The following is a 23783-nucleotide window of genomic DNA, read 5'->3' as shown; positions in this document are numbered from 1 at the left end:
CAAAAAAAAAAAAAAAAAGGAAAGAAAGAAAAAGAAAAGCTGGAAACAACCTAAATTTCTAACTTAGCTGAATGGCTTAATATAGTAATGAATATGAGAGACCATCGTGGCGCTAACTGTGATGACTGTGCAGTAACTTCGAGGGTTAAGATGTGACACTGAATTAGCCGCACGGCAGCTATGAGAGACAAACACTGCACATTTATATGGAAACTAATCCACCAAAATGGAAGCACCTGTGTTTAGGGACAGTCATGACACAGCAACGTGGCTTATTCTACCTTTTCTAGGCTTGGGTGCCTGGAATTAGTTTTTTTTTTTTAATTCCCTTTGATGATCCCCACGTTCATATCAAATGTCTAATAAAAGTAAACCAAAGCGCTGGCCGCAGTGCTCTGGCCGTGGCGGCCATTGGAGGGTGAACCAACGGCAAAGGAAGACCTTTCTCTCTGTCTCTCTCTCTCACTGTCCACTCTGCCTGTCAAAAAAATAAAAAAATAAATAAAAAAAGTAAACCAAAGCGCTACGCGACCAGAGGTAAACCCGCTCTTGCCAGAGCTGTGGTGAGCAGCAGTGTTCAGAGCCGGTTGGAGTGGCTTTCTGGTGAAGCCCTAGAACAGCACCTGGCCTCCCGCCTAGCAGAGGCCCAGCAAGACTCAGAGAGGAGCTGCTCTTCCCCTGCAAATTAGCATCACCAAGCCAAGTCCCAGGAAGCGAGATTTATTCTTAAAAAGCAAACAACAATAGGAAAAGGCTACAGGAGGGATTGGTATCGTGGGGAGAAGCCTGTCTGGGTCTCCCCGGGCCGTCTTAGCTGAGTACCCAGGTGTCTCCCCTACAAACGTGCCTTCCTTTGTTGACACTTTTATTCCTGCTAAGAAACCCCCTAGCCAGGGAGCAGGGGGCTCGGAGTGTGCGACAGACAGGGTGTGGATTCACCAGATCCTAACAACGTCTCGGACTTAAGTGGACGGGCTTCCTGGAATCGGTTGTTGGCGGGGCAGGATTTGTGAGCCAGCAGGACAAAGAGAATACACTTGGTACCAAACCACCAAGAACGAAATGAAAGGGGCTCGTGCTCTGTTTTCACCGTGGCCGATCGGGTAGCATTCGGCTTTTCCTCAACTCACCGCCGTGTCCATCCTGACCTGTAGCTTTTCGGCATCTCCTGACTTGGCGACTTGGTTTCAAGTCTCAGCCGCAACCAGCCAGGTAGCTCTAGTTCTGAGTTAAGCGAGGTGGAGAGAAACATGACCCTCCTCTATCAGCTTCTTGAGTCTACACTGAATCCCGACCACATCTGAAACCAAGCTCTGCATCAGATGCGAAAGAATCTCAAAACGGCCCAAACCCCCGGAAACAGCACTGTTTTTAATCTGTTGCCTACAACATACCAATGAGGAAAATCATGCTATCGTGTCATAAACCGCTATGCAAATGATGCTATTTGTAAGTATTAACATAATTTAGTGCTTACAGTCATGTTCTCGTTTCTAATAATTCTCCCAGAATGGAGTCTTTCTCTGGACTGTTAGCCTGCAGGACAGTCTTTCATCAAGAAGCTGAAATTTTTAATAACCTGCCAGCATATGTTTTGTATGTTCCAGGCTAGGCTTGATGACACAACATCTTCATTATCAAAAGAAACAGGTCTACACACTGTAATAGGACATTCAGACACGCCTGTGCTCAGAAAGCAAAGCTTTGATGGCTAAATGCGTGCCATTACAATGGGCTTCCCTTCACAAAGCAGGATTCTCGGCTTCAGTTCTCCATAGCTACCCTCAGTGGAGGCTGCGGCTTGCTTTGGAGGCAACAGAATGTCAGAAAAAAAAAAAAAGAAGAAAACCCAGCTTTGCAGACCTACTGTATTTGTGCTGTCGGCTTCCCACCACATCCCCGGCGAAGCACAGGCCTCAGACTGTAAAATGACTCCTGAATAATTATCTGTTCCTTGTTAAGTTTTAAAGCGTGATTTAGATGGACTATTAATTATTCAACAGTTTCACATTTAATAACATGATGGCAGTGCCAAATGTACTAAACGCTATGGTTTAAAAGAATTGAAAATAAATAATGTACTGCGAGGCTTCAAATACAACTCAGTCACATACCAGTAACCTAAATATTTTCTACTTTTCGTAAAGAAAGCTCTGTTTGTTTGTTTATTGGAGAGGCAGAGAAAGAATGAGTTGGGTGAGTTCTCATCCACTGGTTCATTCCCCAGATGCCTGCGATGGCCGGGGCTGGGCCAGGCTGAAGCCAGCAGCTGGGAATTCAACCCTGGCCTCCCACATGGGTGTCAGGGATAATTCTGTTGTCTCCAGAGTCCGCATTGGCAGAGACCCAGCGTCAGGTAAGGGACCCAGGTACTCCACTATGGGCCACAGGTGGGGTCTTCCCTGCTAGGCTAAACGCCCATCCCCAAATACCTTTTTTTTTTTTTAAGATTTATTTATTTTATTATATGAAAGCCAGAGTTACACAGAGGCAGAGGCAGAGAGAGAGAGGTCTTCCATCTGTTAGTTTACTCCCCAAATGGCTGCAATAGCTGGAGCTGTGCCAATCCAAAGCCAGGAGCCAGGAGCATCTTCTGGGTCTCCCACATGGGTGCAGGGGCCCAAGCACTTGGGCCATCTTCTACTGCTTTCCCAGGCCATAGCAGAGAGCTGGATCAGAAGTGGAGCAGCCGGGACTTGAACTGGCGCCCATATGGGATGCCAGCACTGCAAGTGGCGGCTTTACCTGCTATGCCACAGCGCCGGCCCCTCCCCAAATACTTTTTAAACTTAAAGCCAAACATTTCAAATTCATCAGAGATTAGTGTCAGAGTGAAGTCTTTAAAAAGTATTGGTTTGAAGCTCTTTGCTATGGCCTGGGAAAGCAGCAGAAGATGGCCCACATCCTTGGGCCCCTGCACCCACGTGGGAGAACCGGAAGAAGCTCCTGGCTCCTGGCTTCTGATAGGCCCAGTTCCGGCCAATGTAGCCATTTGGGGGAGTGAACCAGCAGATGGAAGACCTCTCTCTCTCTCTCTCTCTCTGCCTCTCCTCTCTCTGTGTAACTCTGACTTTCAAATAAATAAATAAATCTTTAAAGAAATTATTGGTTTGAGATAGTGAGGCTAGCAAACACTTGGTGTGCTAACATTTCCATTTTTTAAATGCAAAAGTCATGATTTAATCTCAACAGTTTCACTTTAAAAAAGGAAATTCTATACAATAAGCAACAAAACAGAGTTCAAAGAGAACCTCAAGGAAATCTCAATGGGCCTGAAAATTAAATACATTTTCTTTGTTCTGTTTTTTATTTTTTTCTGGAAGAGTAATTCACTTTGGTATCCTTTAAATAATACGTAAAAAGCCGGCCATGACAGGTGCTACATTCCGTCCGTTCGCTGACGGAGGGGAGAGGGCCTGGAATAGATCGTGGGAGAGCAGCGCATTTGTCAGAGGGAACTCTCTCTCCCGGCTGTTCGGGAGACTTATTCAGCATCTCGCTTTCCCAAGAATAATGGGGTTCCCTCCTGGGGGCCCCTCCCGCCCTCCCCTTTGGATCTTGATTCATAACCTTGTGAAGGGGGTGCTCGAAGCAGATGCAAATCACTTTGCACAGCCCACCGCCATGCGTGCCGGGAGGGAAGGCACCAGTCGCGGGGCGTATTTGTGTCTGACTTATGCCTTACCCAGTAGATCAGCCAAAACAGATAGCTGGGATTAGGAGAAGCCAGACAACCCCAGGTCTCTGCCCAGCGGGGAAGCTTGTAGAACCATGGGTTTCATTTCTATATGAAACCGTATACAATTACTTTATAAAATAAATCTGCGATGGGCTCAGGTTGTATAATTCACCTCCTTACCAAGGTACATGGAAACTTCTACGCTCACCACTCGTGTGCTAAGGCTTCCCACCTACTGCTCGGCTCTGGGGGAGATTCCCTATTTTGGCTGTGCTGTGCTAGTTTCTTAGCCTCTCACAGGGACCAGTAGTGACATGAATGTTCTTGTATGTTCAATGCTGGTCTGCACCAGCTTCCGGGTGACGGCCATTTTGACAGGTAGAATTTCTGTCTCCTGATAAAACACGGCTATCGTAACAGCAACAGTTGTCAGAAGCACATGACCAGCCAGCGCCGCGGCTCACTAGGCTAATCCTCCACCTTGCAGTGCCAGTACCCCGGGTTCTAGTCCCGGTCGGGGCACCGGATTCTGTCCCGGTTGCCCCTCTTCCAGGCCAGCTCTCTGCTGTGGCCCGGGAGTGCAGTGGAGGATGGCCCGAGTACTTGGGCCCTGCACCCCATGGGAGACCAGGAGAAGCACCTGGCTCCTGCCTTTGGATCAGCGCGGTGCACCGGCCGCAGAGCGCCGGCCGCAGCGGCCATTGGAGGGTAAACCAACGGCAAAGGAAGACCTTTCTCTCTGTCTCTCTCTCTCACTGTCCACTCTTGCCTGTCAAAAATAAAAAAAATAAATAAATTAAAAAAAAAAAAGAAGCAGGTGACCGAGAGCCACTTAAGAGCAAATGACGAGCGCCATAATGTCACCCGCATACGATTTCTGAAATTCCATCCTAATGACCACAACCGATTTGAAGACATGAATGAAGGCTTTTTGGGCCCAAAGAAAGGATGTTTAAAACCACACGAGCAACGCCACACATTTCGCTTGGGAGCCCGAGGCCCAGGAAGGCCCTGCCTGGTAGGTGCTCTCGTCTCCTAAGCTGACTGTACGGTTTCCCCTTGTAACCATGCACAGACGCTGCGGGGTTAAGTCTCCGCCGGTCTCTCACCTGTGCCCACTTCCTCTTCCAGTCTTCGTGGCCATACTTGTCGCTCTCCTTCAGCACCCACTTGTGGCACTTGAGGTGGGCGGGGATGTCACAGAACGCCGTCCCATTTCCTCCGAACTCGCAGTCCATTTTGAAGAGCCAGCGCTGGATCCGCAGGTGATCGGCCACCAGCTGGCTCAGCTGTTCTATCATCTGTGGAGTCCACGACACGGCAACAATTACCCGAGCTAGTGACGTTCTAGGGCTCTTTTGTGTCGTATTAATTCGGTTGGTGTACTCATCTGTCTTTACTTGCAATGGTCTGTTCATCCAGTCATCAATCAATGGGACCAAAGATGCTACGTGGGACACCGACGCCCCACACTGGGCTGCCTGGTTCAGGCCAGCTTCCTGTTCATGTACACCCTGGGAAGCAGCAGGTGCTGGTCCAAGTACATGGGGCCCTACTGCCCAGGTAGGAAACCCAGACTGAGTTCCATGTGGTCCAGCCCCAGATGTTGTGGGCATCTAGTTATTGACCCAGTATATGGGAGACCTCTCTGACTGTTCCTCTCTCTCTCTCTCTCTCTCTCTGCTTTAAAAAAAAAGTACAGTCTTATTTAAGGGAAATTTCAAAATTATCATTTTGCTGACTTTTGAGGCAAAAGAAAGAATCCATGAGCATCTGTAATTGAATCTTGGTACTGTTCTCTTTTTCAGAGAATTATGTGTTTACTTATTGATTTCTCCAGCGATTTTTTTTTTTACAGTTTCAAGACTATAAAGAGTTATAGTCTTGAAAACTTTAACTGTTTGGAGCTTTGTTGAGCTTTTAAATGTTATAACCTATAAAACATTTCATTTTCTTTCCCTCATTGACATACACAAAATACATTTTGTTTGGCTGGTCAGTTGGCCAAGTTTATTATATGGTTGATATGAACAAGCATATTACAGGAAGAGACAGATAAAGGAAGTGAAAATTCATGGAAGCAACCTTGCTGGAACACACACCCACCCTACATTTCCTTTAAAACAATATTCCCTCGGCTGGCGCCGCGGCTCACTAGGCTAATCCTCCGCCTTGCGGTGCCTGCCGGCACACCGGGTTCTAGTCCCGGTCGGGGCGCCGGATTCTGTCCCGGTTGCTCCTCTTCCAGGCCAGCTCTCTGCTGTGGCCAGGGAGTGCAGTGGAGGATGGCCCAGGTGCTTGGGCCCTGCACCCCATGGGAGACCAGGAAAAGCACCTGGCTCCTGGCTCCTGCCATCGGATCAGCGCGGTGCGCCGGCCGCAGCGCGCCGGCCGCGGCGGCCATTGGAGGGTGAACCAACGGCAAAGGAAGACCTTCCTCTCTGTCTCTCTCTCTCACTGTCCACTCTGCCTGTCAAAAAAAAAAAAAAAAAAAAAAAACAAACAATATTCCCTCAAGAACTGGGCTCAAACACATGGAAGTCTACGGGATAAAACCGAAGCTCAGGTGTTGATATCAGAATGATAACAGCAATGCTAAATAGTTCTGAACCCTCAGCGGAAGCCAGGCTTTGCATTCATGTAAGATCTTTACACAAACTTTCCCATCCAATACTCACGACAACCCTGTGGAGGAGGCACGTTACCAATTCCACTTTACTCAGCTAATTTAAGTGACTTGCCCTGGCCACACGGCAGGGAGGGGTGGAGCAGGGACTCTGCCCTGGTTCCTCAGACCCCAGACCCCATTCCCAGGCCAACGCTGTGGAGAGGAGAAGGATGAGGTGGAGAGAGAAGTGACAAGAGGCACAAGGGAAACCACCTTTCTTGCAGTCATTTGGGGTGCGCCTGAATCAGACAGAAGTCCACAGCAAGACTGCTTAGAGTGGAGCGTTAGAGAAAGCAGCGTATTAGATCACAAAGTGATTTTTTTGTGTCGTCTTCTTATCAGAGTTTCCAGTCTATGGTTTCCAGAAAGCAGCAAAACAGCATTGCTCGTTGTGTCCAGAAGGCCTACCAGCTTCTTGAATGTGGTGTCCCCAACATGCTCATTCTCAGCCCTTTTCTTGAGTTCTCTTTGCCCACCAAATGGATTTTTCATTATAAAGCATAAAAGGAGGCCGGCACCGCGGCTCACTAGGCTAATCCTCCACCTTGTGGCACCGGCACACCGGGTTCTAGTCCCGGTCAGGGCACCGGATTCTGTCCCAGTTGCCCCTCTTCCAGGCCAGCTCTCTGCTGTGGCCAAGAGTGTAGTGGAGGATGGCCCAAGTACTTGGGCCCTGCACCCCATGGGAGACCAGGAAAAGCACCTGGCTCCTGCCATCGGATCAGCGCGGTGCACCGGCCGCAGCGTGCCGGCTGCGGCGGCCATTGGAGGGTGAACCAACGGCAAAGGAAAACCTTTCTCTCTGTCTCTCTCTCTCACTGTCCACTCTGCCTGTCAAAAAAAAAAAAAAAATGCATAAAAGGGGGCCGGCACTGTGGCGCAGTGGGTTAACACACTGGCCTGAAGTGCTGGTATCCCATATGGGCGCTGGTTCGAGACCTGGCTGCTCCACTTCTGATCCAGCTCCCTGCTGTGGCCTGGGAAAGCAGTAGAAGATGGCCCAAGTGCTTGGGCCCCTGCACCCACATGGGAGACCCGGAAGAAGCTCCTGGATCCTGGCTTTAGATTGGCACAGCTCCAGCTGTTGCGGCCATCTGGGGAGTGAGCCATCAGATGAAAGACTTTCTCTCCCCCCTCCCTCCCTTTTCTCTCTCTGTGTAACTCTGACTTTCAAATAAAGAAATAAATATTTTTAAAAAGCATGAAAGGACTAAAGGTTACAGTGCTGTTGAAGTCTGGAGCTACTCAGTTAGAACGATCTCGACCAGGGGCAGTGTTTGCTGCAGCCGATAGGATGCCTCTTGGAAGTTCACACCCCCTACTGCAGCACCTGGGTTTCAGTCCCAGCTCTGCTTCTGATTCCAGCTCCCTGCTAAAGTGTACTCTGGGAGGCAGTGGGGAACGGACCAAGTATTTGTGGGAGACACAGACCTATTCCTGCTTCCAGCCATCAGCCTGGCCCAGCACCAACTGTGGTGGACATGTGGATAGTGAGCCAGCAGATGAAAGATGTTCGCTCTCTCCTCTCCCTCTCTCTTTCTCTCTCTCCTTCTCTCCCTCTCTCCTCTCCCTCTCTCCTTCTCTCTCTGCCTTTCAAAGAAAAAGAAATAGAAATTTAAGTTTAAATTGATGAAAGGCACCATCTGTTCTCTTGAGTCTGTCTGGCAAATCTCCCTGGGGATACTATACTACGCGGCAGTATGGAGGACATACATAAAATGGCCTCCCTTGCTTGGGGCCCTGGAAGCTCCAAGCAACTATGGGGTATTCAGTAAGGGAGAAAATGGGACTGGTGTAGCTCACTAATTACGAAGCAATGTCTAAGGATAATTTGGGTGTTTAAATGACAAGTACTCTGGTCCCTATGCCATCAGACGATGAACACAACCTGAAAAGGTTTGTAAATGTGCCTTCCAAGGTTGCCTCCCCCCTTTCTCTCCTGTGTTGAGAAGACAGATCCAATACTGAATTCTGTGTTGCTGCATCGCGTTGGCCTGCTACCATCAGACACAACCCTTTTGCTGGTTAAAGGAAGGTGTTCTGGCATAGCCTTTTTATGACATATTTGGAAGTGTTGTATATTTCTTTGGAGGTTTCAACTAGGAACAGAATTATTATTTGCTTCTTCCAAATCCTATTATTTGTTGCTTTGGAGAATCCTATAAATGGGCGTTTGTTGATGGATCCCTTACAGTAATGAAAAGGATCAATAGTATTGTAAAGAGCACACCACTGGAAAGAATTATGTGCGATCTTTAAGTGAAAATTGAGCTGTGCTTTAAAATAGCATCGCCATTTTTGATTATTTAACCAAAGCTGTCAATATTTCATAGGGAGCATGTGCCAGACAGAGAACCTGCACTGTTACTTTATGGATCCAAACAGGAAATTCTCACTCCACTCAAGCTAGATTTAGGGAAAAAAATTAGTCACTCATAAACAAAATGACTTATGCTCTCCCGAAACAGTCGTCACTTTCTATTCAAAAGATGCAGTGTATTTTGTAGCCGGGACTCATTGCGTATTGGTGAAGAACAGAGGTAGGAAACGACTCCTGTTTCAACCCAACTGATAGGGATACTTATGAACCGAAGTGAAAACCATCACAGGATTCTTGCATCAGCTTTGAGTCTGCAATGCAAGTCGGTAACAAGTTGGTGTTGTCGATTTATCACCGTCTATGGATTCAAACTGCTGACACTCAGAGAGAGTGGGCAGGGCAGGCGCTATCGGGGAGAATCGTGGTGGAGTATTTCGATTCTTGATGACCTCAGACGCACGCTTTCCAAACAAGCAGGGTAGAACTGAGTTATGCAGTGTATAGGCATGCAATTTTCGCCTACCATAGATCAAATAACATTCCTCGAATCTGATGCATCTACAAGGAGGTTTTCAGTCTTACTTCTGAATACGGCTTTAGAGAGAGGTTGCACTGTACTGAAAGAGCCAGCATCTTTAACCACCATCAGCATACAAAGTTCTAGAATATTCCATAATGGAAACTGCCAGGTTTCTGGCCAGAGAAGGTGAACACAAGACTCAATATAAATATTGCACAGGGATTTTAAAGTCGGTAAGACTGTTGAATGTACAATGCACGTGAGGAATCGCGTCATTTAAAAATAGAGTTCTTGCATATTAAGTCTACTAGCCAAAAAGTCTCTGGTCATCTTCAAACTCCAGTGGGGGTGGGTGACAATGGAAGAGCCACAGCAGCCCTACGTATCGCCCAAGAATGCTCTCACAACAGGGAAACACGGCAGGGCAATTCAGTAAGCTCACCATGTTTTTGAACCAGTCTCTGCAATGGATGATTTTGGGGGCAGGGTGGAGCTCAGCAGCTATGAGGTGCAGACTGAGGGTAGCAGGGGGACCCCTCTACTTTGCCCCCCTCAAAATGGCTTCACTGTGCATGGTCCCCTGGTTCCTCAAGAAGTGGGTAGGCGGGGAATCATTTGCTGCCAGCTCAGAGGGATGTACGGAAGCAGAGGTTAGGAAATGTTAACGGCCATTTGTCTTTTAATTTTCTTTCTTATGAAAACAGATGGCAGTTAAATGGGAGAACACCTGCCAGCGCTAACTCACAGAGAAAGCATTTCTAGGGGCTAAGAGAGCTCTCTGCAAGTATCTTGGGCCCTAACTACCTGCAGGGGGACTGTGACAGCCACAGACCCGGTCCAAGGCAAAATCCCCAGCAGAGAGTTCTATTCCTTGGAACCATTCCGCTTCCCCTCTTCGGGCTCTCTCCTCGCCTCCCTTTGGGTCCCTTCCCAAGCATTCAATACAGGGCCATAGCTCTCTGCAGCCCTCTGCAACCTGACCCAACCAAGACGCTCACTCTCCGGCGCTTTTCCAAACCTGCTCCTTTTAGCCAAAACCCCACTCTCACACTTCACGGGAGGCCTATGAAAACACTGGCCAGCTGATAGAAGGCTGAACTAATCCATGCTCAGTCATGAAACAGGGATAGCAGATTAGCCCACATGATATACAGGGTCTTCAGTGTCTCGATCCAAATGAGGAAACGCTTGGGAAATTCTAGTAATTTCTGCAAGACCAATAGGGAAGACTTCCTGGAGATCCCCTAAACCAACCCAGGTATTCCACATATTCATTGGGTAGGGGGGTAGCACTGCATCAAGAGGGTGCTAACCATCTGGACAGATCCACTTGTCCACACCACGTACCTGTTGGTAAGTATAGATGTCGTGTATTCCAGGAGGGACGGGCACACCTGTGCTGTCAAAGACCCGTTTGCTTCCAGACTTTTTACTGTAAAGGTGGACGAGCCCAGGCTCCGAGCCCAAGATGGGCACATCCAACATATCGGCCACGGCCAAGTCGTCTCGGTGGAGGACCCCGCCCACGATGTAGGCCTCCTTTCCTTGGATGAGGTTTTTTATTCTTTTGATTGCCTTGGGACTGTACATCAGGTGAGTGGCCAGGCACATGTGATGCTTCTGGGGGAAGGGAGGAGGGAGACCATATTATCCCTGTTAAAAGCTGTCCATTTGCTAGTCCATACATCTCATTTACGACGTTGCATGCAATAAATACATTATTAATAGCAGCCCGGGTGATGACCTATCCTGTTGTTGAGCAGTTTAAATTGATCAAAGCTGCTGGAGTGAGGTTGCATAATCGCTCACATCTTTAGTGTGTGGGAAATAGGCTCACTGGGAATAGAACTAATTACTACACATCTGTATTTATTTGATCCACGTGGAATTATCCTTCTGTCAGAAGGAAAAGAGGCTGGCGGCCTTTGGATAATAGTGATTCATCTCTGCAACTCTTCTGGCATGGTTTAACACTAAAGCGTCTGGAAAATCAATACAAAAAATGAAGAAGAAAACCCCACAGTATTCTCCACTACTCAGACTCCCGATCTGGCAACTCTCTGCTCCGGTGGGAAAAGGCGCTTGACTCGAGACCCTCTTTCCAAAATTCTACCACATTTCAGAAAACAGGCATTTCTACAGCGATGGCTCACAGGGGTCTAGCCAGTGGTTCTGGAAAAGATTCGTGAACGGAAAACAGTTGCAAATTTCAGCAAGTCTCTGGAGCCTTTTCTAAAAATACAAAAAAACACCCACCACCCTCCTTATTTTATTTTTGACTAGTTACACCCAGCTCAGCCGTATGAGTCCATGTGACTGTCTCATTCAATTAAATAAAGAATCCTGGCATGTCTAATAGACGCAGAGGCTGGAGCCAGATGGTCAGCCCACAGCTAAACTAATACAACCATGTTGCTGCTTTCAAGGAGTGGGTACACAAACAAGAACAGAGAACACAGAACCAACACAAGACAGCTGAGGGCCACTGGAGCTATCAGGTGCCTCCGGGGTATGGAAGAGCGAGGCAGAGGTCATGAACCGGGAGAAGGGGCTGAGAAGGCAAAGTGCTCACTCTCCTGGGCCCTTGGTTTCTTCACACAGCCACCCTGGAGGGACGCTGGGAGGCGGCAGTGAGATAATGTGTGCGAAGCCCTTCCAACAGTGCCTTGGACATAATGAGCGCCAACTGAGTGGCAGCCAGTATTGTCACTGGGAAGAAAACTGGGGTTGAGGTACTTTTTGCAGATAGGTTGGCTTCTACCGGGTGGAGATGGGCCTAGGAGAGCCATTAGCTGAGGACGGAATAGGATAACTCAACACGGTGTTGACTTCCCCTGAGAAGTGGACAGCATGGCACACAAGAAAGTGCTGGGGTTTTGAAGCCAGGCAGATCTGGATTTGAATCCGGCTCTTGGCTACATGAACTTAGGCAACTGGCTTAGAGTCCCTGGGCCCGTTTCTTCATCTGATAAATGGGACTAAAACTATCCATTTGCTGGGTTCCTGTACGATCACGCATAAAAAACATTCAGTACAATGCAAGGCATTGGGTCAAGTGCTCAATAAATGGTAGTAATTATTATTAGGGAGAAACCTTCCTCTCTAAAAAGTCATTAAAATGTCACGCAAATAAGACAACAGTAGGGTGCTGCAATCTTCAGGGGGTTCAGGTCTTACAGACTAGCACCTGCCCCTCTAGACCTCGTGACAAATGATCAGCCAGCTCAGAATGGCAGCGTAGAGAAGTGTGTTTCCCGGAACAGCCAATGAACCAGTCTGCCAGCTGTCGGAGGGTGCAGGGACTCCTGAGTGTCGGAGAATGAGACTTGCTGGGGGAGAAGCCCCTGGGTTTCAGTCCTGCTTGAGTTTGTCACTTGCTGGTGCTTTTGAAAACTTGATCTTTCTGAGCCTCAGTTCCCCACGGTCAAAGGAGGGGCTGGACTCTAACCCTGAGATAACTTTCCCTTTAAAACCAGCATTCCCGTGGACTTACTGTTACTGGTGAGAGTCCCTGCTTGGGATGATGGAAAGTTCTGGAAATGGACTGGTGGTGATGGCTGTAGGTGAAGGCAGATGTATTTAATGCCAGTGAACTGTGTGCTTAGAAATGGCTACACTGGGGCTGGCGCTATGGCATAGCAGGTAAAGTTGCCGCCTGCAGTGCCAGCATTCTGTAGGGGTGACAGTTCGAGTCCCAGCTGCTCCACTTCTGATCCAGCTCTCTGCTATGGCCTGGGAAAGCAGTAGAAGATGGCCCAAGTCCTTGGGCCCCTGCACCCGTGTGGGAGACCTGGAAGAGGCTCCTGGCTCCTGGCTTCTGATTAGTGCAGCTCCTGCTGTTGTGGCCATCTAGGGAGTGAACCAGTGGATGGAAGACCTCTCTTGCTCTCTGTAACTGTAACTGCTTCGGCCTCTCTGTAACTCTGCCTTTCAAATAAATAAATAAAATCTTTAAAAAAAAATGGCTGGGCTATTGTCTCAACTCTTGAGGAACAGTTTTTTTGTTTTGCTTTGGTTTTTGTTTTTTGTTTTTTGTTTTTTTTTTTCCCCATGCAAATTGTTGAACTCTTTACTTAGTATAGTGTTGGTCTTCTGTGTATAAAGTTAATAAAAAATGGATCTTAGTGGAGAATGGGACTGGGAATGGGAGAAGGAGGAGAGGAGGAGGTGGGAGAGTAGGTGGGAGGGTGGGTATGGTGGGAAGAGTCACTATATTCCTAGAGTTATACTTATGAAATGCATGAAGTCTGTATTCCTTAAATACAAGGTCTCTTTGGGGAGAAAAATAAATAAAAAATTAAAAAATTTAAAAAAAATAAAGAAATGGCTGGGCTGGTGACTTTCATGTTATACATCTTTTACTACAATTTTTTTTCTTAAAGGCAAAAGCAGAACTCTTTTGAGAGGAGGCTTGATACGATTTACTCTACAGGGCCCTCCTTCAGATTAGCAGTTCTCATTGTAGACTCAGGTCTAGTCAACAGGCCCTCTCGGCCATGATGTCAGCCCGTATTTGGAGCACACTTCTGAGAGCAGTGTGCAGTAGACACTGGCTAATGCCAGCGCTTGGTAGGGTTGTGCTTCCCAGCTGGTTGGTCACTGCCTTTCTCCTTTGATTATTTCACCATTTTCCTTTTCCCACAAATCCAATGAGGAAACACACGCACACACACACACGCACGCACACACGCTGATGTGCAGAACTGGTGACTTGGGTTATGATGTCTGCAGCAGGCTTTTGCTGCAGCTGCAAGAGTATCACACGGCAGCCAGCCTGCCGGGGTTGAAGAGTAGAAGGGCAACGCCTTGGACACTATTCTCTCGCGGGATCTGGGCCGCACCATATCCATTCACAGTCTGTCTCGGAGATGAGGAAATTGAGGCTCTAGTGATTTGCCTGGGGTCACGCAGCCAGGAAACAGCAGAGGCAGGATTCGAACCCAGCTGGCACAGCTGGCGTGCCGCCGCTGCCGCCATCCCCTCTCCACACAGGGAGGGGCGGAGGGCTGGTGCGCTGGTGGGATGTGCAGCAAGGGCAGCAGATGCAGCCGTAGGACCTGATGGTTACGCTCCGAGAGCATTTCCAGCCAGGATGGGTTTGCGTCCCCTGCAGGCCTGCTTCTTCTGCTCCAGTGTGTCGGCGGGGTCATCTGCGGGTGCGTCTTGTTCCTCAGGCCAGGTGGTGCGGTGCATTGTGGGCAGTGTGTGTTTCACGAAGAGTCGGATGTGAGCGAGTGATGGTCGTGGACACATTACTGACCGTAGGTCTTGGATGGCCATTTGGAAAAGATCACTGCCATCGGATCCCGCCAGGGCATGAGCACAGCTGACCAAAACCTGAACTGTTCCTAACTCCGCTGCAGTATGGCGACATTGAGTTTATCACTCCTTATTGTCTTTCTTCGACCTGGGACAAACGGTAGCTGTTGAAGATGTCATTGTAAACATTAAAATGTCCAAAAATAGACAGGATGACTTTTGGAAGAGCACGTTTTACCATTAGAAATTCAAGCAGTGTGCAGTCTCTTGGAGAGATGTACAGACAGATTTTTGGCACGCTTTTAAAAAACTCCTCAAAGCCATCCATTTGAATGAAAATCAGCACTGATACAATCTCTCAAACCCATTAAAAAGAAATAAAGCCACAGCTAAAACATGAGCAGGAATTGATTTGAAAGCAAGAGTTTAATTTTTGTATTTTAAAAAGTCGATTGCCTATGAGTGATTAATTACTCAAATAATTTAAACGCAAGCTATGAGGGGAAGTGAGACAAGTTCTTTAAACCTTGTTTCTCCGAGTAGAGCTACAAATCCCCACTGTGCCCGTAACTCTGTGAGCGCTACCAAGGGCCCAGCCTGCCTGGGAGGGGCAGGGAGGCCTGGGAAGGGGAAGATTCTCAGACAACAGGATTACAGAGTCGGAGACGGCTCTAGAATTATCTAATCCATCACCACACTTTATAGATGAAAAGCAGGAGTCTAGAGGGGGTAAAGGGGCTTGCCCAAGGTCACCAGGTCACCAGGAGCAAAGCGGCCATCCCCATTCCTGCCGACGTCCTGGGGTGGACAGATCTTGGTTCACACTCTGGCCCTAGCAGTAACCTTGGACTTGGAAATGAGTCTTGGCGTCCTCAGCCATAAAGGGAGATGGACCTTTTCTGACTCGCTGCGCTGTTCTCAATGCAAGGGAGAGTTTTCTAAACCTCGGCGAGCTCTCCGCTCCTTCTCCCTCTGCTCTCCCGGCCTCCTCGAGCTGGGCAGGCTTTGCCGATGGGCAGAGTCCTTCTTAGCAGCTGGCAGGCACTAGCTTGAGCGTCTGCCTGGAGGCAGTCGGGGCTTGAACGGAACACGGGTGCTGCTTCTTGTCCTTCCCCGCCTCCTAATGTCCACAGTAGCTGTGCCACGGTGCCAGGCAATAGCCAGGGAGCACCGAAGACATGTTGGTGTGGCGGATGATCTGGAAGGTTCCCAGGAGTCTGAGCGGTGGAGTCTGTCCCCGGTCCTTCTGTTGCTTCTCCGGTCCGACCCTCACCTTCCTCCTCCTCCATAGCCAGTGGTGCCGAGGGGCTGCAAGAGGCTTCTGGGGCAATACTGATGGATCTAGTTATGGAGAAATACCAATCTTCCACACGACAGAGGGGAATAAGCCTCGGTTACAATTCACTGAGCACCGAGCGAAGAAGAGATGCAACCGCAGCCCTGCTCCGTCTGTGCCGTTTCTCAGGTGCCCTTGTGCCTTCTGCCCTGTTTTTTCTTTTTCTTTGTTTGGGTCAGTCGTGGTGTATCCGAAGCGCTCACGGTAGTGACCCAGCATATAGATGCTTCCTATGAAAGCAGCAGTGCCTCTGGTGACGACAGACAGCGAGTTGACTCTGGTGCATCCCAATTGTACACGGAGGGAGTTATCTTCGTCCGGAAATTCAGAGGCCTTAGTTACACCAAACGAGAACAGCTCCTTAACTTTGCATAGCCCACAGAGCAGGTATGTTTCGTCTAGAGTTCAGGTGCCTGTATTGGAGTACCATTGGAGTACCTGGCTTCGATTCCCAGCTCCAGCTCCTGCTCTAACTTCCTGCTAATGCAGCCCCCAGGAGGCCGTGGTAATGGCTCCAGGTTTTGGATTCCTGCCACTCACATGGGAGACCTGGATTTTAATTCCACCTGCTGATTTTGGCCCTAGTCAAAGTTCCAGTTGTTGTGAGTATTTGGGGAGTAAGCCAGCACACGAGAGCTTTCTCTCTCAATCCAACTCTCTGCCTCTCAAACAAACATATTTTTTATAAGATTTGCATAGCCCATTAGGAATTAAAATGTTGGTTGTTTACATGGAAAGCTTAATTTCTTGTTAAAATGCAGAGGAATTCATTTCAAGTTGTCTGTTAAACTGCCTTATTCACGAATTCTTATTCATGAATTTTCCAAAGGCTCTTGTCTAGGGATAATTTGTTCTGTTCATTAAAAACCAGTACCAGTTAAGAGAAAAACTCTGGACCTTGTTCACGATGAACCACGCGATGTGGCAGATTTTCAGGCCACAGTCTCTGGAGGGAAAATAACGTCCGAGAAGCAGAGTCCGGGTGCAGAGGTTAGAGAGCAGGGGCCTGGGGCCGGTGCTGCGGTGCAGCGGGTGACGCTGCCTGCAAGGCCGGCAGCCCGTATGAGCACGGGTGGGAGTCCCGGCTGCTCCACTTCCCATCCAGCTCCCTGCTAATGCCACTGGGGAGGTAGCAGAGGATGACCCACGTGCTTGGGCCCCTGCACCCACATGGGAGACCCAGATGGAGCTCCAGACTCCTGCCTTCAGCCTGGACCAACCCAGGCCACTGCAGCCACTGGGGGAGTGAACCATCGGATGGAAGATCCCCCCCCCCCACTTCTCTTCCTCCTTCTCTCTCTCTCTTTTACTGTCTCTCCCTCCGCCGCCCCCCCCTTCTGCTTTTTGAATAAAATAAATAGCTCTTTTTAAAAACAGCAAAGAAAGCAGAGCCTGGTCCAGATTCTGTCCGTAAATGTCTTTGCGACTGGGGCAGGTGTCCTCCACCAAGAAACAAGAAAAGGCCACAGCAGACGTTGGAAGCTCACCTCCTCCACGGCACCACCCAACAGCTGCAATTAGGCTTCCGCCTCGGAGAGACGGGGCAAGGGGAGCTCCGCTAAGTCCGAGAGCTAAACGGGGATATTTATTTCCTGCAGCCCAACTAGTCGTCGAAATCAGTAAAGCTGTTAATCTTGCAATACTACTTCACTGATGTGTACCAGAGCGTGGCAAGTTATAAAATTTCCAATTTAATTTTATAGCATCCCTGAAGCCGTAGTAATTAGAAGACACACTCACAGTGAAGATGTTCACGGCTTCAGGGGTGATGATCTTGAACCTGTCCTGCAAGTCACTTCTGTCCTCGGTGTTGCCCGATTTGACGGCAGCGCGCAGACTCAGGATTTTTTGGTAATACAGCATCAACTCCTCGTCCATGTCGTGGGAGCAGATGTAGATGACGTTCACGTTGGTATCTACGGATAGCAGGTGCAGAGTTACTGACTGCCATCAAGGTACATGGCCCCGCGAACTCCGGCCCCCCATGGATGCTGTGCAGTCACGCTGAAGTTCATCTACACTGGCTGGGTACACGTCTTGCCAATCTAATGGGCTTTTTTTTTTTTTTTTTTGCACTTTAGCATTTCTCCAAAGAGAAGGAAAAAAATAATAATAACCACCACCACCAAACTTGAGGCAAGGACTCCTTCCCAGACAGAGCTGCGAGGGTCCTTTCAAATAACAAGCAGGGATCTAGCCACATGATTCCCATTAACAAGCCTGAGAACTACATACTGCTCTCAAGAGTTAGCCATTAACTTCAGCACATTATAAAACAAGAGCTAGTAACTTTGCAAAGCTGATGAAATCGCAATTTCTTATTCTGCCTGGATTTGACGGGGCCAATTCAGGCAATGTCCTGACTGTGAGCACAGCCATGAGTATTTCGGGAAACCAGCCCTTTCCCTTCCCACGCCCCAGAGGGGTCTACTCCCGACAGAGCACATGTGGCAGTTCTGGTTTTAAAGGAGATACTGTCCTCCCTTGTTCTCCCTCAGACGGGCTCCTAATGATGCAGTGTATAGAAAGAGAGCCTAATTCAGTGTCCCATCTGCAAGCTGCACATCACTTTAGGGAGCAGGAAAGGGAAATGGGCAGCCAGGAGAGGCGTTCCTCTGTCCCTTCGTTCACTCATTCGGGAAGCAGAGGACTGACGGGTCGGGGAAGGCACCCGGCTGGACACAGGGGAAGCCGGACCACGGAAGCAAGCGTGGTGCTGCCCGTGCGAGGTGACCACTGCACACACGCAGGCAGCTGTGACACCTGGTGGGAAGCCCTGGACCCCGGGGGGAAGCCAGGTGCCTGGAGCCCCTGGTGAAGTGCCGGGCAAGGAGTTCCTTGGTCAGCTGGGGTGAGAGAGAGCAGAAGCTGATGAAGTCCTGGGGCAGCCTCCCAGGGCCCCGGGGAGTGTGATTCGAGCTTTCGAAGTGCGCTTTCTTCCTGTGCAGGACCCGGGGAGGGGTGCAGAGAGTGTCACCTGGAAGACTGCACATAAAGCCGCTGCCGCAGGGTCTGGCCGGGAGTGAGCGCTCAGTACATGGCGCTGGTGCCGGAACCTGCTCCACGGCCCACTGACTGGGCCCACAGGGATTCTCCCCGGCCCCCTACACTGGCCCTCCCTTGGATCAGAGCCTCAAGAGTTAACGCCCGGATGGGCTGTCCTCTGCTGCTCGGTTCTACTGTTTCAAATCTATGCATCTTGTCTGGCCAAGCTCCACAGGGGTGATGTTCATCCTCTTTCCTCTCTCCCGCCCAGCCCTCGTGCAGTCCGTGGGGCTCACTCATCAGAGCCTCCCGAGCTGGCCGAGTGACTTGGGAGGACGAGGAACGGACACCTGTATACCCTCAGTGAGCTCCGCGACATGCAGGAGAAATCTGCTCCCTGTCCACAGGCTTGGAGGCCATGTCTTCTGAACCAGCCCAGGGCTGGGCCTGGAGTAGGTGCTCCACACAGGGTGACACTGAAGTGCTCCCGTTTCATTGGGAAATCAAACTGCCATATATACTGAGCAATTAATCGAGGAGCAACCAATCAAATAGCTTGCATCCACTTGCTAAATGACTCGATTAGTTATCTCGCTGGTGCTCCCTACAACCAGAGCAGGGAGGCTTTTTGGTTTTTGTTTGCTTGTTTCTAAGTATAAAAGAATTGGACATAAAACATCACAAATAGAGGCTGGCACTGTGGCGTAGTGGGTAAAGCTGCTGCCTGCAGCACGGGTGTCCCATATGGGTACCAGTTCAAGTCCCGTCTGCTCCACTTCTGATCAGGCTCCCTGCTAATGCACCTGAGAAAGCAGTGGGAGATGGCTCAAGTGCTTGAGCCCCTGCACCCACGTGGGAGACCCGGAAGAAGCTCCTGGCTCCTGGCTTCAGATCCGCACAGCTCTGGCCATTGTGGCCATCTGGGGAGTGAACCAGCAGATGAAGACCCCCCCACCATCCTTCCCTACTCCTCTCTCTGCCTCGCTGTAACTCTGCCTTTCAAATAAATAATCTTAAAAAAAACACACACACAAATAGTAGAAGGAAAATAACAGTTTCTTGGGAAGCAATCTCAGGGTTACAAACGATAAGAAATCACAGAGCCCCTTCTGCATTCCTGTTGACGTCTGCGAAGGGAGCAGGTCTCAGCCACCCTAATGCCCAGTGGTAGTGCGTCTCATCACGAGGCCACAGAGGCTCACAACTAACCGGTAGGTCATTTTAGAGAGAAATTGACCTGCAGATGAGAGTCACTTTCATCGCTAGTCAGAGCTCGGATTGCTAGTCGACGGCTACTAGTCAGCTGTCGCTTCCTTGTTTAACACGCATGGGGACTGGAAGCACCGGGCCTAGGAAGTGCGTATCCTGACAATTCTGCCTGCACGGCCAACAGCGAATGACCAAAGTCCTCCCAGTGTGACTGGATTATCATTGTCTCCCCTGAATAAGCAGAGGAGGGAACACGTATTCCCAGCAACTAACGGAATAGAAAAAGAATAGTTCTTCTTCCCCCAAATTATTATTCACTGCCCTAGTTTCTTCAGATTTTTATTTCACATTTAAGTACTTTTTCTTGACTCCCCCTGATATTTCTAAACTTCCATTATGGCTTTTGGTGGTTTTCTATCATGAAGATGGTGTCTCAAGAAAAGGCAGACTTTCCGAGAAATGTCCACATTAGCAGAATTTCCCACTGCAGGTGGACATGATGCACGTGGAGTAACTTAAAAATAGAAGCCCAATACATTCCAGTCTTTTCTAATAATGAGACTTTTTTTGGAAAGAAATTCTTCAGTGATGACTTGCGCTATATATAGAAAGGTATATAAAAAGCTGGAGGAAAGAAATTAATTCAGATAAATTACAGCCAAGTCTGCCCTCTGCTGTACTTGAGTGGTTTCCATCCAGTCAGGTTTTTAGCTGAAGTCGCTCAGTACTAACAAATCAATCTCAAGTCATTAAGAAAAATTTTTTTTGTAATGCCAAAAAACAATATTAGTGCCTCGATAATAGATTAAAGCAATTATACTATTATTATTTTAGGACACTGTAAATTTCCAGTACTGATGTATTTTTGCTACCACACGGCATTTATAAAATAATAATGATGCTGAAATATACATGAATCATGAAAAGTATGTCATTCCAGGGAGCCAGCTCAGTGTGGTCACTGATAATTTAAAATTCTTCCTTGTTTTGCTTAAATAAGGGCCAGAGCAATTCTATTTTAACAAAACAAAGACATTCTTATTTGATCACTAGTATTTTTGTCTGACCCTGAATGTTTGGCCAGTGTCTCCCTAACTGATTCGGTGTTGTAGCGCGGCCTCTGCAAGCTATGCTGCTCAGCTGGCCCCTGGCCAAGGCCAGTGGCAAAGCCGGCACATTCAGGCATTCTTCTCACCCAGGTGGGTGCCTGACGGAGAACCGGTCCAACCAGTATCAGAATTTGACTGACACAGAGGTGGCTCCATCACCCAGTCTCAAGCATTCTTTCCACCAGATATTTATGCCTTCTAATAACTAGATGCTCTATATTTAATCAAAACTGCTTTTAGAAAATCTATCTTCTCTTATATAAAACATCTAGTGAGGCTTGCTGCGTGACCCATCCCGAAAACAATTTCTTCTTATAAAGACTTACCTGTAAAATAAAAAAAGGAAAAAATTAAATGTTTTTAAAATCCCTAAAAAAAAATCCATCTTCATTATCCTCTTATTCTCACAATGGAAGCACAATGCTTTATTTCTGAGACCACCTTCTACTTATTCCCCAGATAATGTAACAGACAATATTGGCACAAGTATAAAATTCTGACTTCTCTCTCCTAAGGAGACAGCAAAACAGAAATGATTTTGGCCTATTGGAGAGGAATTCTTATCTGAACCTACAGCAGGCAGAATTTAGAAGACTGCCTAGGTGACTGGTTAAAGTGTCATTCTTTAACATCCAGATGGACTTCATTAGAGATCATTAGAATTAAACATTCAATTGCCCTGAATTTTTTCTTCTGGAGAAAAAGAGTAACCAAAATAAATAATAAATAAAAAAGAGAAACATTGTATCGATATCCAGGCTCCACCCTGCCAAGCCTCGCAGGTGTGGGCCACATACTGTACCGATGATGTCGCATAGCCTGCCCAGCTGCATGTTCTGCTGTGTGCTGAGGTCGGCGATGCGCTCCCGCACAGACTGGGCATATCCTAGAAGGCAAACAAGGTGTCAGAACCCGGAAGGAGCAAAGTCAATACAGCAAAACGCCACAGAGAGCTTCAAAATGCCACAGAGGCCACACTTCGGGGGGTGGGGGGGGGAGCCAGTGTCGGCTGCAGCTTCTTGCAGAAGCCATGCCTCTTCCCAGAAGGAGGTGTTGGCTTCTCCAGGGATTAAGCCTGAGTCTGGAAGATGGCTAAGCAGCAGATCTTGCAACCAAGAGTTTTCTATTTCCAAACACCCACAAGGCTGTGGAGAACCAGGATTGCAAAACCACAGAGAAAAGTTCTGACATTGAACGTGACTGTTCAAAATTGGTATGGAAGGAAATTATGCTTAGGTTTAAAAAAATCATTTTTTTAACTTGTGCTTCTGTATGGGGGCATTGTGAAGAAGAGTCTGAGAATCATTCTAAAGGGACACCCAGGTTTCAGATAAACCCTTCCGTCAGGAATGAGTATTGAAGTCATTGTAACACTAAAAAGAGCCAGGTTTCTGCTCTCCGTCCAAAGAACTTTTAACCTTGAAAGGACAGAAAGGTGAATGGTTATTTTGTCAGTATGAACGAAAGTCCCATCAGTTGCCTTGGTTTCCACTGGAAACAGAGCAAAAGGAAAATACACATGGGTTACAAAAATCGGCCACAAAACACAACAGCACAGCAACACTCTCCGTGACTTTAGATCTTAAGAAAAGTGGATCAAAATGTGAATTTAAAAGCCAAGCACACTCATAACTGCTTATATGAAACTTAGCAACTACAGGATGCAGTTTTTTAATTTTTTTTTAAGTACAGTTGCTTTTCACGTTTTGAAGGGATGCGCCAACGCCTCCTTGAGGTCAGTGAGCCCAACACGCGTTTCAAGTTCAACTACTCTAGGTAAAGTGATTTTTGTATACTCTGTCCTCAGGATGTGACACAGATTTCCTTTTCAGCACAAGAAAAACTACAGCAATGCAGACAACAGGGCTTCAGACCAAATGAACTCTGGTAATTGGCTCTTTACTTTGATGTCAGTGTTTAAACTCGAGACGATGTCTGGAAATTAAATCAGTTTTCAATTCATCTGAAAGTCTTGCCTTTTGCTTTATGCATATGAACTTGAGAATTAAAGAGGCAGAAGGACAAATGGGCTGTTGGAATTATGTTTGAAAAATTATTAATTTCACTAATGATGTAGAGAACCACTCTGTGTGAAGACTGATGTAGGTGGCTACAATTGCAATGCCTTTGTGATTCCAATATTGTAACTCGTGAGACTTTGCATGTGTGTAATTCTATCTATATTCAGATAAATGTTTAAAAGGGTGCATTGTGAAGAACGTATGTATCAAGACCATAAGAAGGCAGGAAAAATGTGTAAAGAAGAAAGGATGATTACTAAAAGTCCCTGAGTGCCTTCTATGAATGCAAGTCCTTTCAAAAGTCAAGATAAAAGGCAGAGTGGAGATGTCTCATTAAGGCCATGTCCAATTTGAAGCAGCAAAGATGTCTGATCACTTTGTTGCCACAGGTGCAGCACTGAATGTTGCAATCGAGTGCCTGAGGTCGGTTTTCCTACAAATTACTCGGTACCTCTGTTTGCACTGATCAAGGATGTGTAGTAAGTGTCTACACGGTGGCAGGCGCTTGACTTATCCAGTAGGAGTGCCTGCTGGAGATGCCCTCACCCTACATAGGTTTGAGTCCTGGCTCAACTCCTGACCCCAGCCAGCTTCCTGCTAATGCAGACCCTGGGAGGCAGTGGTGATGGCTCCAATAACTGGCTTCCGGCCACCTGTGGGAGACCTGGACTGAGCGC

At 48.0% G+C, this 23783-nt stretch overlaps 1 protein-coding gene across 4 annotated transcripts in view; it reads right to left on the bottom strand.

The window, feature by feature from the left end:
- IQCH (IQ motif containing H) overlaps positions 1-23783 on the bottom strand; it is a 232755-nt gene that overhangs the window by 83616 nt on the left and 125356 nt on the right. For 3 of the 4 annotated variants that reach the window (XM_008268850.4, XM_051821802.2, XM_008268852.4), the window contains exons 12-15: positions 21888-21971; positions 17523-17698; positions 10535-10807; positions 4789-4980 (exon numbers count right to left, since the gene is read on the bottom strand). In XM_008268850.4, coding sequence (XP_008267072.2) covers positions 4789-4980; positions 10535-10807; positions 17523-17698; positions 21888-21971 — 725 coding nt within the window. The remainder of the gene's footprint in view (positions 1-4788; positions 4981-10534; positions 10808-17522; positions 17699-21887; positions 21972-23783) is intronic. The other variant, XM_051821803.2, reaches the window with a different exon arrangement.

This window comes from Oryctolagus cuniculus, chromosome 12, assembly GCF_964237555.1.
Source record: "Oryctolagus cuniculus chromosome 12, mOryCun1.1, whole genome shotgun sequence".
In the NCBI taxonomy this organism is placed as follows: Eukaryota; Metazoa; Chordata; class Mammalia; order Lagomorpha; family Leporidae; genus Oryctolagus; species Oryctolagus cuniculus.
This window is presented reverse-complemented; position numbering and strand designations above follow the sequence as displayed.